General features: G+C 34.5%; 1 protein-coding gene across 1 annotated transcript in view; it reads left to right on the top strand.

Moving 5' to 3' along the window:
* Positions 1 to 17,074, top strand: part of CSPP1 (centrosome and spindle pole associated protein 1) — a 114,703-nt gene that overhangs the window by 32,133 nt on the left and 65,496 nt on the right. Inside the window, exons 8-14 of the mRNA XM_061172270.1 lie at positions 2,535 to 2,633; positions 3,588 to 3,658; positions 9,113 to 9,206; positions 10,244 to 10,301; positions 12,382 to 12,590; positions 14,704 to 14,825; positions 15,184 to 15,262. Of these exons, the coding sequence (XP_061028253.1) occupies positions 2,535 to 2,633; positions 3,588 to 3,658; positions 9,113 to 9,206; positions 10,244 to 10,301; positions 12,382 to 12,590; positions 14,704 to 14,825; positions 15,184 to 15,262 (732 nt within the window). The remainder of the gene's footprint in view (positions 1 to 2,534; positions 2,634 to 3,587; positions 3,659 to 9,112; positions 9,207 to 10,243; positions 10,302 to 12,381; positions 12,591 to 14,703; positions 14,826 to 15,183; positions 15,263 to 17,074) is intronic.

The raw sequence follows: 17,074 nt of genomic DNA on the forward strand, positions 1-17,074 counted from the left end.
CTTTCTCCCTGTAAGTTGTGTCAGGACCAACAGATGGTAAATAGTTTATTTTTATAATATGTCATTCTTGATAGCATAAACATTGTAAATTTACTTCTGAAGTAGTTTTTTTGATTCTGTGGTTTATTAATGAAAAAGATACATTATTGTCATTTAGGAGTTGTTCATTCACATTTAAATTAGCTGAAAATACCTGTGGTTTTAAACAACTTGCTTTTCTTCTGTAAGAGTAATTTTTTTAAAGATAAACTTGTGTTAATTTTAAAAATTAATTAATTAATTAAATTTTAAATTTTTGGCTGCGTTGGGTCTTCGTTGCTGCGCGCGGGCTTTCTCTAGTTGCGGCGAGCGGGGGCTCCTCTTTGTTGCGGTGCGCGGGCTTCTCATTACGGTGGCTTCCTTTGTTGCAGAGCACGGGCTCTAGGCGCGCAGGCTTCAGTAGTTGTGGCACGCGGGCTCAGTAGTTGTGGCTCGCGGACTCTAGAGCGCAGGCTCAGTAGTTGTGGCCCACGGGCCTAGTTGCTCCGCTGCATGTGGGATCTTCCTGGACCAGGGCTCGAACCCGTGTGCCCTGCATTGGCAGGCGGATGCTTAACCACTGCGCCGCCAGGGAAGTCCCTCGTGTTAATTTTTAGAGTAAACTTGCCTTCTAGCCTATACCTGGTTTCTGTGGGCATTGAGATTTGAACCTAATTAACTAGAATTACTGACCCATTTCTTCAAGGAAATAGAAAAACCTTTTTCCATTTAACATAGCTTTAACTTTTTTTTTGTTGGTAGGATGGTGAAACTATTTTACAATTATTTTATTCCCTCAGTCAAATCTGATTTGCTACGTGAAAGGAAATAAATTCTTCCTTTTATGAGGTCTGTCCCTTTCTGAAAAAACTTTCCTAGAATGTGCCAAAATTCTGGACTCCCTGAAGGAAAGCAGGTGTTCAGCATAAACTCTATTGCTTGTACCAACAGCTTAGGCACAGTGGGTCACTCTTATCAGTTCTGAGAATGGTGGACTCCTCCCAAAATCTATGTTCTCAGGTGCCAGCTAAGGGCCAGTCTTGCAAACAGGGCTTTCTAAGGGTAAGCAATCTCAGGCGTGCTCTGTTTACTCTTTTTAACACGTGTGTATTTATATAGATGCAGTATAAATAAATCTGGTTGCCTGGCATTGTTAATTACAAATTTGAATTTAAGTTTATATTTACCTGTTCTTTAAGTGGTAGAAATAGAATGACACTAAAGATGTGTCAGTTTAAAAGAGAGATTTGAGCACTTAGGCTTTAGATGTAAAATCAGCTGTGTTTTGATAAATTGAAATAAGTTTGAAATTCTTTTTTGAAAGGGATTGGGGAGGATTCTGTTTTAGATATGGATAAAAAATGGAAGCTATTTATCTGTCATGCCACAGGTCATACATTATTAAGGTTACAGTTCTGGGTAGTCTTTTCTCCACAGGTGATATTGACAATATATGATAGAAACAAAGAGAGGATTTTATATGCTGGCTCTGTGGAGAGTGATAAGTTCCTTTTCCTCTAAAAATTGCTGTTTTTCTTAACGTGATAATCACATTCACCTAAAATATTGAACAATACTGTAACAACCATATTTCTTACCAGTGGTCCTCATGAGAGACAATATAGTTTGTTAACTCAACAGCTATGCAAAGAAGTATGACTTATGAAATGCTGATTTTCATGGGTGCTGATAAATGTTGGTGTGAAAAGTCATGTTGGTTTCTCTGGTACGAGAAGTTAAATTTTCCATGTTTGCCAAGTGGAAAAAAGATTAATTGAAAAACATTTAAAAGTTATTTTCTGAAAAGCATTCTTAAGAAAATAAAAGAAATTCTAATCTTTCGTTTTGTTGTTCATGACCTTGTGAATAAAGTGAACTAATTTCCTACCCATGTTTATAATGTTCTGTATTCACCTGTTGCTAATATTTAGTATTTCATGTGATTCACAGTGTTAGCAAATGTTGTGGCTTGCTACATTTGATTTGATTTAATGGTAAGACTGCTGCTGTACTTTTAAGTTAAAAAGGTTTGTATATTCAGTGAAATAATTCCCAGAATCTATGAATTTTGATTAAAAAATGATCTCATTTTGAAATTTGACTATTATCTTCATGAGGGCAAGGACCATGTCCACATACCCAGTACCTAGATTAGTACTTGGCATGTAGTTGGTGCTCAGTAAATATTCTTTGAATAAGTGAATAATAAAAAAGTCTTATTAGTATTTGCATAGCTTTGATATTAAAAATTTCTAGAAGTTATATTGAAATAGTTTGTAGTAACCTCCCTTTGTTTTAAAGACTATTGAATCTAAACTCTTAGTGTCTCTTATTAACCAGCAGATCATACTTGAGTCAGATGTCATTTGAATTAATTTTAGAATGTATTTACAGTAAAACTTCATTGTAACACTTGGTTCCCTTTAATATTTCCAACATCAAATGTAAAAACACCAAAGAGATAAGAAAAGTCCACTGTATGTGGAACAAGCTCTGTAAGCTAATGTGTTTTTAAGGATGTACGGGAACAGACGAGGGAATGTGCCTCCTATGGAGTATGGTGGTGATGTCACAGAACAGTCAAACATACGAATTTCATCTGCTGGAAATCAAAGGTATAGTATGTAATATAAATTCTGTCCTTCAGTCGTTGTACTGTAAAACAGCAACTGCTAAAACTGGCTTGCTGGAAAACTAGAAAGGTATAGTATGTTAACAGCCTTCCTTATTAGTGAGAAAGGAATTAGGGAGAAAGGGGGAGGGGAGAATTGTGTTAAATGAAACTTTATGGAACTTTACAGCATTCTTTTGAAGTGCAAGTTTTGATTATAAAGTGTGCCAAGGTGTTCTGAGTCCCTATCATTATAAAGTATATATATTTGTTTGAACTAATGAAAGGAGAAATAAGTGTATAATTTAATGGACTAAAAATCAATTTAAAATATCTTGGAGTTATAGAGATGACGTAACTTGAAATAAATTGAAGATGTTCTTATGAGTTTTCTTTTCAAAACTTTGTTTTTGATTTTCAACATACTGAGTAGATAACTTTTATGCTTACTTTGTAAAATTAGTACTCATACATAATTGTGTCATGTTGAAAAAAAGGAAATTATATGCATTTTATATTCATGTTCTCTTTCTGTAGTTTTTATCATTTTGGTGGCTTTATTGTGTTGTACGTAAGGATAAATGGTTCCGAATTTATAGTGCATAATGAAAATAATATTGTCATGTGTCAAGAAAGGTGTCTATTTTCTTTGAAGAAAAGTAACACATAAAAATGCTTGAGATAGAGAATTTGCTATTTGAGTCTAATTAATTAAATTTTCTTTGAGAGAGTTGTTGTTTTTTTTTCCTTTTTTCTTTCAAGGAAGGAGTTTTTTAGAGATGATCTTCTTTTCAAAGTGTGGGTATAATTATCCTTCTCTTTTAGGATTTATTTATGTGTACTTATATTCATTTTCCTTACTGGGGTAACTGTTCTTATGAAAAAGGGTTTCCTGAATTTTTGTTTTTGTTTCCTAAAAATTATTTGGGTTTTAATTCTTTTTGTTTTTTGTTTTTAGCACTCGAGACAATGAACCATCCAAACCTGCTAATCGAGAGATGTGTAGTCCTTTTGCGGGGATGCTCTTTGGTATGTACAAAAACCTCCAGTTGATTAGACTTTTGTGGAGTGTTTTATAAAAGGTCTTCTTGAGAATTCAGTGTTGTAATTAATACCACTCTTACTAATAATAGAAAACATTTCTCTAGTGCTTACTTTGTGATAGGCACTATGCTAAACATTTAGCATATTATATAGCTATTATAATTATTTAGTGTATTATACAGCTCTGTGTATAATTTTAAAGCTAAATAACTTTTATTTAGTGATGAACTTTCTACTGATGATAAATAAATATTAATTTCAGTAAAATCTTTTAAATTCATATTTCACTTTGTCATAGTGTTGGCTATCTATTTCTTATATTCTATTTTATATGTGATAATTTCTTTCTTCATTCTTTTTCTTCTTCAGCTAGCACAAAACTGCCTTACATTTTAGTTCAGTTCCCCTGAACTAAACCTTTTTATCCTTTGATAAACATCCTTTCCCATGTTCTTTCCATGTAGTTTCTGAGAAAGTGTTTTGTTCAAATAATGATTATAATCCAGATTTTCTATTTATTTTGTCAGAAATGAAGGTCATCGCTTAAGATAAGCATGTTGATTTGCTATATTAACTTGTCACATTTAATTTCAGAAACAGTGTGAGGAGAGCATACTTCCTGTATGTAACTTTAAGTAGAAAAGTGGTCTCTTCTTTGTGTAAAACTATTAGAAAAAATTGCCTGAAATTTTGTTTCACTGAAGTATATGAAGAAATTGGATAATGGTTTAGATTCATTCAACCTAAAAGCAGTCAGTAATTTAAATTTTGGCTTAGAGATGTATAATTGCATGATATTCTCAGACTTTTGTTTCCTTGAAATGGCTATTATGAGAAAAAAGGCGTAACACCTAGAGTTTTATTCTAGTGTAATGTCTTTAAGTGAGAATTGACCAATTTAGCCTATCAGTAAGTCAGAGTAAGGGCTTGCTTCTTATGATGTGTTTTGTTAAACATGGTAAAAATTGGAGAAATGGCTTTCTGTGTTGAGAACCTACTGACAAATAATTTTATCAATAAATGGATTACTCTACCCTGAAATTTTAAAGATGAATGGCATGAATTTATCATTAATGCAATCAGGAATTATAGATTAATGTTTGATGATAGAGTCATGTTTGGAATAGACTATTAAACTCTTTGAATTCAGTGATTTATCTCACGGTTGTATCTTTTTCCCCCAGCCCAAATTTGTGTGTCCCCTTAGGGAGCTTACTCTCTCCAGAGGCAGCACATTCCAACTTCACTTGGCTCTGATTGTTGCAGTATTCTCATTTCAATTGAGCTGAAATTTGTCTTCCTATAATTTTGCCCCAAGGACCTTGTTTGGAGCCTTTTGCTTTATTTAAAGAATTAGGACAGTTGACTGCTGAGAGCAAAAGTAATATATTATGGGGTTTCTAACAGAATCATGGGTCATTTAGAAGTATGTTTTAAAATTTCCAAATACTTGGGGATTTTCCTGCTTGTTGTCATTGACTGCTTGTTTAATTCCCTTATGGTCTGAGAAAATAATTTGTAAATTTCAATTATTTCAAATTTGAATTTTTTAAATAAAACTTTAAAAAGTTTTAGAATGTAGTCTTTCTTGGCGAATGTTCAATGTGTGCTTGAAAGAGTGCGCATTGTGTGGTTGTTGAGTGTAGTGGTTTATAAATGTCAGTTAAGCCGATTGGTTGATAGTGATGTTCATGTCTTGTACATCTGTAATGACTTTTAACTGTTCTTCTACCAGTTGTTTAGAGAGAAGTGTTAAATTCTCTGACTACCTTGTTCTTAGTGTGGGGCCTGGAGAGATTTTCTCAGTGTTTCTGCACCTTCCTCAGTTTTTAGCAAGACCTGCCAGCCCCTGAGAGAAGAGGGTGTCTCTCTTGCCACACTTTTCCTTCCTCAGCAGTAGATTACTGTAGCAAAGTTGGCCCTGTGCATTTGGTTCTCAGAAATGAGTATCAGTGTTTCTGCCCCTCCTCAGAGTGGTAGCCAAACTCTCCTTTATGCCTGTGGAGGATCTTCTTTTTTTTTATAAATTTATTTATTTATTTTTTGGCTGTGTTGGGTCTTTGTTGCTGCACGCAGGCTTTCTCTAGTTGCAGCGAGCGGGGGCTACTCTTTGTTGTGTTGTGCTGGTTTCTCATTGCGGTGGCTTCTCTTGTTGCGGAGCATGGGCTCTAGGCACTCAGGCTTCAGTAGTTGTGGCACGTGGGCTTCAGTAGTTGTGGCTCGCGGGCTCTAGAGCGCAGGCTCAGTAGTTGTGGTGCACGGGCTTAGTTGCTCCGCGGCATGTGGGATCTTCCCGGGCCAGGGCTCGAACCTGTGTCCCTTGCTTTGGCAGGCAGATTCTTAACCACTGCGCCACCAGGGAAGCCCTGTGGAGGATCTTATATGTGAGAATTTCCTGCTCTTCCCCTAACATAACTCATAACTTTGTATGAGTGCAGAATGCTGGGTCCAAGGTTTTCTGCCCTTCAACCAATAGATTACTTTATATGAGAGAAGAGTCTGGAATGTGGGCATTGGTTTTCTGTTGGTTTGTTTGTTTTGCCTCAGAATGGTGTCTTTTAGGTGTCTTTCGTTGCCCCATCTTCGGTCTCATAAGCATCTGGTAGGGGCAGCAAGTGAGTGCAGATTCCCCTTCTGCATTGCTATTCCAATCCACAGAAAGCCTTAAAGAATTCATTAGCATTTCAGTTATTTTCTTTTTATCTACTTCTAAGGTAGCTGCCTATTTCTCTGTACTCTGGTAAAGGTAAAACACTTGGGTTGTCCCATCTTTCTATGGATTGGTTTTTATACCCTTTGGAATTCAGTTTACCTGGTTGCTTGTAACCTCAGCTCTCTGATGGGCTTTTTTAAAGTTTTGATTTTGTAGATGATTGAGCTTTTTTCCATTGTGGGGTATGAGCAATGTTCTCTTGTGGCTTTCTAGTTTCTAAGCAGAAGTAGGACTCCCCATTTAGTTCTTTATAATAGTTTCCATTTCCTCCTCATTATATTACTATTTTCATTTAAATATTTGGGCATAGTTATGATAGCTGTTTTAACATCTTTGTTGTTACGTCATCTCTGTTGTTTATATGATTTTTCTTTCAATTGATTAACTTTTCTAATCACTGTATTGGGTTTCTATTGCTGCATCACAGATTAGCACAAATTTAGTGACTCAAAACGTCACACATTATCTGAGTTTCTGTGGGTCATGAATTTTGTTGGGTCCTTTGCTCAGGATCTCATAAGGCTATAGTCAGGGTGTCAGCTAGGCTGTTTTTCATCTGGAGGCTTGTGAGGGAAGAAGCCCATTCATATTTTTCACTAAATTCATTTCCTTGTGGCTGTATAACTAAGGGCCCTGGTTTCTTACTGGATCTGCTGGAGACTGCCCTCAGTTCCTGGAGGCCATCTGCTGTTTCTTGCCACATGGGCTTCCTCACCAAGGCTGCTTATTCTATCATGCCAGCAAGGAGAATCTCTAAACTCAGTGAGGGCTTTTATCTGATTATATCAGACCCACCCAAGATAATCTCACTTTTGATTAATTCAAAATTGATTTGGGCCTTAATTACATACATCTGCAGATTCCTTTCACCTTTGCCATATTCATTGGCTAGATGCAAGTCATAGGTCCTGCCCACACTCGGGGAAGGTTTATACAGGGAGTCAGCACCAGAAGGCAGGGAACATAGGATCTGTCTTAGAATTTTGCCTACCACAGTCATGTTTTTCTGTTACTTAAGGACCAGTCTTTCAGAGGCCTTATTTTAAATTTAAACTTAGCTGGGACATCTAGAGTAGCCTTCGCTCTAGGAAGATTGTTCAGCCTTCCTGCTACAGAGTGACCTTTCTCGGGCTCTTCCCTGAATACCCTTAGAGGATCACCGAGAACTCCAGTCTAGCTGGCTGGAGCTTAAATTTCTCTCCACTTTGTTTGAGGAGGTCTGAGAATTCAGTTTATGTGTCCTCCGTAATTTTTTGCCCAGCCTAATGGAATTTCACTCTGCATACACAGACTAGTACACAGTAAAGTCTGAAGGAACGCCTTTACAGATTTCTAAAGCCCTTTTTACGCTTCTTTTTGAATCTTTGCCCTAAACTTCTAGTCATTTTAGCTTTCCTGAGTTTTGATCTTTATCTGCTCAATTTAACATAATTTCCCAGCTTTGTTTGGATTTTTCCCTCCCTGTACCCATGGAGATTGCATGCAGGCAGAAACGGGTGCCTGAAGGGCTCACCTCATTTATTTAACTTCTCTCAGGTATTACAGTTGTGTGCTACCTGTTGTCCAGTGTCCAGTGTCTGAAAAACAGTTATTTCATATATTTTGCCTAATTTTATTATTATTTTTTTAATGGAGGGAGGCTAAGTTTTGTGTTTGTTAACTCCATCATGATCAGAAGCAGAATGGATATATCTACTTTGATTGTAAAACATTATTCTTAACCTTAATGTAATTTATGTTACCCTTTGGGAGCTTCACTGTTGCTAACATCTGTCCTTAATGGACAAACTCAGATGCTGTGTGTCCAACTGATGGTTGGGAGACTAATAATTAAGGTAGTAGAGAAATTTCTGGTTTGGTTGCATTTTTGATATCCCTGTGATTTGTGTAATGTTCCAGATTTTGCATATCTAGATTAAGAGGTTATTTTGTGTGATTAACATGCAATAATAATAATTTTCTGTGGATCCAAGATGCTTGCATGACTGGATTTTCATGTAAGTGATACCAGAACGAGAGGTTTATATATTTTTTTCTGTAGAATTGAGGTAACTATTGAAGTTTTTTGAGCAATGTGTCATCATGATTAGTGTTGTATTTTAAGATAGTTAGTCTTACATACGTGTGCTGGTTGTATTGGAGTAGGGAGGCGGGGAGGAGTTCCGGAGACTAGTTAAAAGGTTATTGCTGCAATTCAGGTAAAATATAGAGAGTTCCTATCCAAGGCTGATGGCCATGAGAATAGAGAAGAGGGTCCTCACATGAAGTAAATAAGAAAGCATGAGCCATCAAAGTTACAGTGGGGTTTTGAGGCTCGATTATTTGGTCAGTAACAGAAAACAAAGAAGGGCAATTGCTTTTGAGATGTTCATTTTGAACACACTTGTTAAAGTTAAGGGGCTTGTGGGAGATGTTAGTGGAGATATTATCCTGATTTTTGGAAAGTGGGGATAGGAGTTAGAATATTCTCTTATTTAAGAAGGTTTTTGACTAACGTAGAAGTTTGGGAAGGATTAATGTGTCTTGGGTTTGACACATAGTAGTTATTCATAAATTATGAAACTAGTTGAATAGGTAATGATACATATGATTTACCTTCTATATTTGCTGCATATGTAGTAATTATACTCTTTGATATAATTAAAAATGGAGATTAAAAAATTGACTTTCCAGTTACATGTGTTGCTTAAGAGTTAAGACTGCATTTTTTTCTTACCACTTTCTAGGAGGTGAAGATCGAGAACTTATTCAGAGAAGGAAAGAGAAATATAGACAAGAACTATTGGAACAAATGGCTGAACAACAGAAGAACAAGAGACGGTAATGAAAGGTTTGCATTTTAAAAAGATGTTTTGAATTTAAATGCGTTTGTTTAAAATGACATAGTGGTGACTATTACATGGTAAAATAAGGGGATATTTTTCCTAATACGATTCAGTATTTGTAAATCATTCTATTTCAGTCTCCACACTGTAAATCAGCCAGGGTAATAAAACAGATACCATGAGGGTGTTCATTTTCTTTATCATAGGTAACAAAGGAGACTATGTGTTCATCCTATAACAGGCCTTGTACATACTTTCATTAGTTTCTTCAATTTTAGGGTAGCATTTAATGTTATCTACATGCCCACTGTATTATCCCATATATAGTAGCAAATATAAAAGTATTTTGTCTTTTAACAATGAAATGGTAAGCACACGTATATGTGCTGTATAAAAATAATCATGATAGATCTACAGATATTTATATTGTATACAAGTCTCAGAGTTTGTAATCTTTCATGTAGAAATACCTGTGAAATATTAATTTCAGTTTAAAATTAGGGATAGATATCTTGGTTCTAAGAGAATTTGAGACCTGTCATCTTTTAGTTTTGTTTTTTTTTTCTCTCTATCTTAGAGGAAGCCAATATCTACTGTCTGATATTAACCATCTTTAACATCATTTTCTTAAAAACTCTTATTGGAAAGTATCGTATTAATTTTTAATTTTTTTACCCTCCTTTTTGTGAACTGCAGATATACATGAACCTTAAAAAAAGTGTTTTATTTGTTTCACTAAGTAAAGATTTTGTTTTACTTCTCTACTTTATTCTGTGTGAATTCCTTAGACTTTGAAGTATCCCAGGCACTGGTTTAGAGATATTTATTCCAAGGTAGTTTACATGTGAATATTAGTTTACTTTGCACCAAATCGGAAAATTTAGTTTTCAGAACTATTTAAGGCTTTATTGTCAGTTAAAGGAATTATTTGTTTTTGGAGATGTTATTGCATGGACTTTGTGTGTAAGGTTGTTTCAGTAATGATAGTGTTTATTATAACTTTTTAATATATAAAACTTTAATTTTGTTTAGAGAAAAAGATTTGGATCTCAGGGTTGCAGCTTCTGGAGCACAAGACCCTGAGAAATCGGTAAGGGTTCCTGCCGTCTTCTAATGTTTAATCTTTCATTCAAATAAGCCTCAAATGTGGTGGCAGGTGGAGATAGAACATATTGGGGAAAATGTATGAGTAGACCAGTTTGAACAGTAATAAACTAAATTCAGTTCTCATAAAACATTAAGTCCTAACTCTTACTTGTTTACTTCTCTAAGATAATTTTTCCTTTTTCATGTGTGCGTTTTTAAAGTTTCTTGTAAATTAGTCCTTTCCACTTTATTTACATGCACTATTCCATGCACTGTTTTAGTTTAATTTACAATGGATGTTAATAATTTTCTTCATTGTATCATGACCATTTTTCTTATATTAGAGGAATTTCCAAAGGAACTGAAATCTTTAATTCTAGGCTTTAAGCATTTTAGTAGTTTTTACTTAATGTAAATCTAGAGGTAATAACCTTATTTTTACTTTAATTCTTCAATTTTCATAATTGGAATGAATTACACACATCATTGCAGTTGAGTAAGGAGAAGGTAATAATTTATTACTCTTCTCAAAGGATACTTTTTTTTTAGTTGGATGTGTAGAATTTATTTGCTAAGGCAAGTTTTTGTTTCATCTTTAATGATTAAGAAACTTTAATTTCATTAAAAATTTCATTAAAAATTCATTCTTAAAAAGAATACAGCAACTTAAAATTACTCAGCTGTAGGCAACTTTTGTCTTACTTTTTCTTATGCTAAGTATATATCCTGTGGATTATTCATTTAAAAAAGTTTAATACTGCACCAGCATCACTCCCAGTGTGCTTTTTTTTTTCTTTCAGATTTTATGTTTTTGTTTTTGTTTTTTTTTTAAATTTTTTTATTTATTATTTATTTATTATTTTTATTTTTTTTTGGCTGTGTTGGGTCTTCGTTTCTGTGCGAGGGCTTTCTCTAGTTGCGGCAAGCGGGGCCACTCTTCATCGCGGTGCGCGGGCCTCTCACTATCGCGGCCTCTCTTGTTGCGGAGCACAGGCTCCAGACGCTCAGGCTCAGTAGTTGTGGCTCCCGGGCCCAGTTGCTCCGCGGCATGTGGGATCTTCCCAGACCAGGGCTCAAACCCGTGTCCCCTGCATTGGCAGGCAGATTCTCAACCACTGCGCCACCAGGGAAGCCCCCCAGTGTGCTTTTTGACTGCTCATAGAGTAAAACTTTTAGATTAATCTGAGAAATCATTCCTGAGAAATTAAACATGCTGGGAAAAAAGGATGAATTCCAAAACTGAATATATTTTCCTCTATCAATAAATACCTTTGAAATAGTTTTGACATACAAAAACTTCCTTTTAAAATCTTGAACTTTTTAATGTAACATGGTGACATGTTAAACTTTGCATTTAGTTACCTTAGTGTTTGACGGACCTTCTTATTTATATTTAAATGAAACAACCTTTGGAGTGTCAAGTTGCTTTATGAGAATAAATAAATAAAAATATTAGATATAATAGTTAGACCATTACTTTTGGGTTTACTTTTGATGTGCACATCTTAGAAAAGGACATGTAAATGATGTTCTGGAGCGAGGGTAAGCAAACTGTAGCCTGTGGCCAGGTCCACTTGCTGCCTATTTTTGTAAAGTTTTATTGCAGCACACCCTCGTTCATTTGCTTACATATTGTTTTGGTCTACTTTAGTAGTTGTGAAGAGACCACATGGCCTGCAAAGACTGATATATTTACTAGCTGGCTCTTTACAGAAAACCTGTGCTCACACTGATCTAGAGAATACTTTGATGTTAGAATACTTTGATGGCAATTGGTAGTGAAGCAGCATAGTGTTGTAGTATAATAGAGTTTTATATTTAGAATTAATATCTGGCTCTAGTCTTTGCTTGATTATTTACAAATGGTGAGACCTTAGGTGATTTATGTACTTTCATGGAGTCTCAATTACCTCTTTTATAAAATAAGAATTGGATCTTCAAAATCTCTTATAGCTGTAAAATTCTGTTATTCTATGTCTAACTTAAGTGCCTGCTGGCAGTCTGGGATAGAGGGTCTTTTGAGATCCCTTCCACCTTTAAATTTATGATTACATGTAACAAACAGATTTTTTTCTTTATTTTAGCCTGATAGACTAAAGCAGTTTAGTGTGACACCAAGACACTTCGAAGAGACGACACCACCTGAAAGACCCAGAGTAGCTTTCCAGACACCTCTCCCTCCTTTGTCTGCCCCATCTGTCCCACCCATCCCATCAGTTTACTCCATCCCATCTCAAAATGAAGATTTGCACAATGGACTCAGCAGCACCCTTGGTGAAATGGTGCCTCCCAGGTGCTTGTTTAAAATGTTTTGTGTTTGGGAATTAGGTAAGGTTTCATTATATTGTATATTCAGAAGGATTTGCTGAAGCAGGTAATGTTATCCTTCAGAGATTTTTGTGCAGTTAAAGCCTTTTGTCAAATAATTTCTATTGAAATTTGTTTTCATTGTTGATCTTTTCTCTGTTATTATAAAAACAAGGGAAATCCTTATAACATTCTTTTGCTGTTTAAAGATGCTTCAGTATTTTTAAAATGCATAACTAAGTATATTTATTATTTAGTTTTAGGTCCTATTTTGGAATATCTGTTTAACATATAAAACCTAGCCATTTTCAATTTTGTAATTTCCACTTGGCAAACATTGAATACCTTCTTCAGTTAATGCAGAAAAAGTTTCTAATGTGACTGTTTTATATATATTACTTTATTTTAGTTTCTGTTTCCTTCAACTCTTTCTCTGTGATTACTTACAGGCTATGCAACTCAAATACCTGAAATAAAGTGTTGAGATTATAAAACCTGTATTTAGGTATTAGGGTAAAGATTTGATTTCCGTAGGTAAAAAGCATTGTGCTATACTGGACTAAACATAAAGAAAATCCTGTTAACATTGATATTTTCTGGTCTATACTTTCTTCTCTTAGTAGGATTTTCTCTTATTTTTGCTTACTATTAATGTATTAATTGTAGGATTGCATTTAATCAGGTGCTTTTCCTTTTTAACATTGATATTTTCTGGGCTATACGTTCCTTTAGGACTTGGTATTATCTTTTATTTACTGCTAACAAATTGTAGGACCATGTTTACTGTATTTATCAGGTGTTTTGTTTGTTTCATCTAATGGCTTCCTGACTCAAAGGGACTAGGTGGGATTGGAATTACAAAACATGGTATGATGATTTTAGCATTGATTTAGGGATTAAAATGGTTGGCTTCACTGCCTGGATTTTGGGCAGACCACACTTGTATTGAACTTCAGTTTTCTCATTTGTAAAAAGTAGAATAGTAACAGATATTTATATATGTGTGTATATATATATGTTTTTTAATCTACAGTTATAGGGACGTTGTGAGGATTAAATTTTGTATTAATCTCTATAAAAATTTAAGATTTAATGATATTGACAGTTCCCTTTTATAGTAATTTTTCAACTGCTTTGTTTATGGAGTGAGGATAGTAAGGTTAGACACATTGAATGATTAGTAAATATGAAAAATATTCATGACTGAAGAGAACTTTAATGCCTTCTCAGCTCTTCACAGTTATTTTGAGGTATACAAGGGAGAACCTAATATGTACACTCAAAAGTGAAAACACTCTAGGATGCGTCCTTTTTCTTTCTGTTCATCTAAAGGAATTTGCTTTTTACATTTTAACTAATGGAAAATATTGCCTTGGTGGAAATACAGAGATACTTCCTGATCATTAATGAAGTGCTGATGTAGAGGTTTTTAGAAGTTTTAACTTTATGAAATGCGAAAATTAACTCAGAAATTTACTGTTGATATTTAAGTAGTTTTTTTTTCACATTATAGTTTAATTCCTTTGAAAGAGCAATACATTTTTAGAGTTAAAAAAATACATCTTTCTCCCAGTCAAATGGAACCATTTATAATCTCATTTTGTACCTCTTTGCCTTTTCTTGATGTTGTATCTTTCTTCTCTGTGACTAACTCACTCTAGTAGTGTGGCTGAAGCATTGCCTTTCCTAGAAAGCCTTCCTTATACTTTCCTCCTCTTCCCTATGTGATTTAAATGTTCCTGCTCCATGTTCCTGTAGCATCCTGTGTCTACTTGTATTGTTTCATTTACTGTACTCTGCTGTAATGGCTGTTTATTTTTGTATTATTCCTGAGGGACAGACCATGTTTGGTCAATACTGGCAGATAGTGGCGAATTAGATGTTAATTGATTGAATAAGTGTTGTACCTTAAATTCTGAAATTTTATATTTTTTGCTTTTTGAGTTACAATTTTTGATAAGAGATTGAAGCAAGATGGTGGCTTTTCCTAAAGCAGCAATTAGATTTTCAGTAAGATTTTTGTAAGAAAATAATATCTTGATTTTTAAAAAATTTGCAATGGAATATGAGAAGAATTTCCCAATTGTCTTTTGATACAGCATTGCAGCTCTGCCTCCACCTCCCCTACTACCACCTTTGGCTACCAACTATCGAACTCCTTACGATGATGCGTACTATTTTTATGGGGCCAGGAATACGTTGGATCCTAGTCTTGCTTACTGTAAGTTATCTGTGGAGTAAACATTATTTTCCAGTGGTTCAATCAGGAAAATTGGTTTTTGTGCAGGCAAAAATATATAAATGAGGAAAAGCACAGCTTTACTTAATTCCAATATTATATATATATTGATTTAATAAATGCTGTATTTTAAAACTCAGTTATAATTCATAGTTATTTCCTTTTTATCTGGATTTAAGAAATATTTTTGTTTTCTTGCCTTATTCTCTGCTAACTCTGAACTCAGAAGGAAATGTGGATTTTTTTCCTTAGGAAACATTTTCAGTATGTGACTTTTCCTTTAGGGATAAAGTGTTATTAAGTGGGTACTCTGAAACAAATGTGTTGGTTTTCTTTTAAGATGGTTCAGGAATGATGGGAGTACAGCCTGCAGCTTATGTTACAGCTCCTGTCACCCACCAGCCAGCACAGCCTATTGTGTAAGTAGTTAAAATAATAATTTGTTTCAAGATTAATTTGTCTTCCATAGAACCTGTGTCATTCAATGCGTTCTTTTATTCTTCAGAACAGATATAACTTATTTTAATTTCCAATTATTACATAACCAGTATGTTCAAAGCATTGCTTTTAAGTCAGTGTTTCATAGAAAGCACATTTTAAAAATTAAGAATAACCTCACTTTCTTTCATTAGAAAAGTCATGTGTGTATAGTTATAGTTTTACATTTAAGTTCATGATCCATTTTGAATTATCTTTTGTATAAGGTGTTAGATTTCGATTGAAGGTCTTTTTTTTTTTTTTTTTTCTTCTGCTTTATGAGTGTCCAGTGGCTCCCAGCACCATTTGTTGACACGATTATTTTTCCTGGGAATTGCTTTTGCACCTTTGTCAAAAACGGGCATATTTGTGTGGGTCTCTTTTTGGGATTCTCTATTCTATTCCATTGTTCTATGTGTCTATCCTTATGTTAGTATCACTTGATAATTGTAGCTCTGTGGAAGTTTGGAAATCGAGAAGTATGAGTTCTTCGAATTTGTTTTTCTTTTCCAAGATTGTTTTGGTTATACTAGGTCCTTTGTATTTCAATGTGAATTTTAGGATCAGCTGCTCAATTTCTGCCAAAAGGCAGTTGAGATTTTGATGGAGATTATATAGAATCTGTAGATTGGTTTAATATTACCATCTTAATTTTTTTTCAATTTTTTGTAATGGTAACATACACATAACATAAAATTTATCATTTTTAAGCATTTTTAGTGTATAGTTCAGTGATGTTAAGTACATTCATATTGTTGTGTAACCATCACCACCATCAATTTCCAGAACTCTTTTCATCTTGCAAAACTGAAACTATACCTATTCACTATTCCCTCTCCCCTATGCCCCTGGCACCCATATTCTACTCTCTGTTTCTATGATTTTGACTACTTTAGGTACCTCATAAAAGTGAAATCATACAATATTTATCTTTTGTGTCTGGCTTTTTTAACTTACCATAATGTTCTTGAGGTTCATCCATGTTGTGACCTAAGTCAAAATTTCCTTCCTTCCTTTTTTTTTTTTCCCCACACAGCTTGCAGGATCTTACTTCCCAGAATTTCCTTTATAAGGCTGAATAATATTTGATTGTATGTATATACCATATTTTGATTATCCATTCATCCACCAATGAATACTTGGGCTGCTTCCACATTTTAGTTATTGTGAATGGGCAACTGTGAATATGGGTATACAACTATCTCTTCGAGACTCTGCTTTCAGTTCTTTTAGGTATATACTCAGAAGTGGAATTGCTGGATCATATGGTAATTCTATTTTTAATTTTTTGAAGAACCACTATACTGTTTTCCACAGCAGCTGTACCATTTTATATTCCCACTAACTGTGCACAAGGGTTCCAGCTTCTCCACATTCTCACCAACACTTAGTAGTCTCTGTTTTTTTGCTAGTAGCCATCCTAAGGCGGGTTAGGTGGATCTCATTGTGGTCTTGATTTGCATTTCTCTATGATTACTGATGTTGAGCATCTTTTCATCTGCTTTTTGGCCATTTGTCTATCTTTGGAGAATGTCTTTTCAAATCCTTCTCTCATTTTTGAATTAGTTACTTTATTTTTTTGTTGTTATGTTTTAAGAGTTCTCTATATACTCTGGATATTAATCCCTTATCAAATATATGATTTGCAAATATTTTCTCCCATTCTGTGTATTATCTTTTTACGCCATTGACACTATCTAGCAGTACTATAGATGCACACACATTTTAAATTTTCATGAAGTCCAGTTTGTCTA

Source organism: Eubalaena glacialis, chromosome 17 (genome assembly GCF_028564815.1).
Source record: "Eubalaena glacialis isolate mEubGla1 chromosome 17, mEubGla1.1.hap2.+ XY, whole genome shotgun sequence".
Taxonomy (NCBI): Eukaryota; Metazoa; Chordata; class Mammalia; order Artiodactyla; family Balaenidae; genus Eubalaena; species Eubalaena glacialis.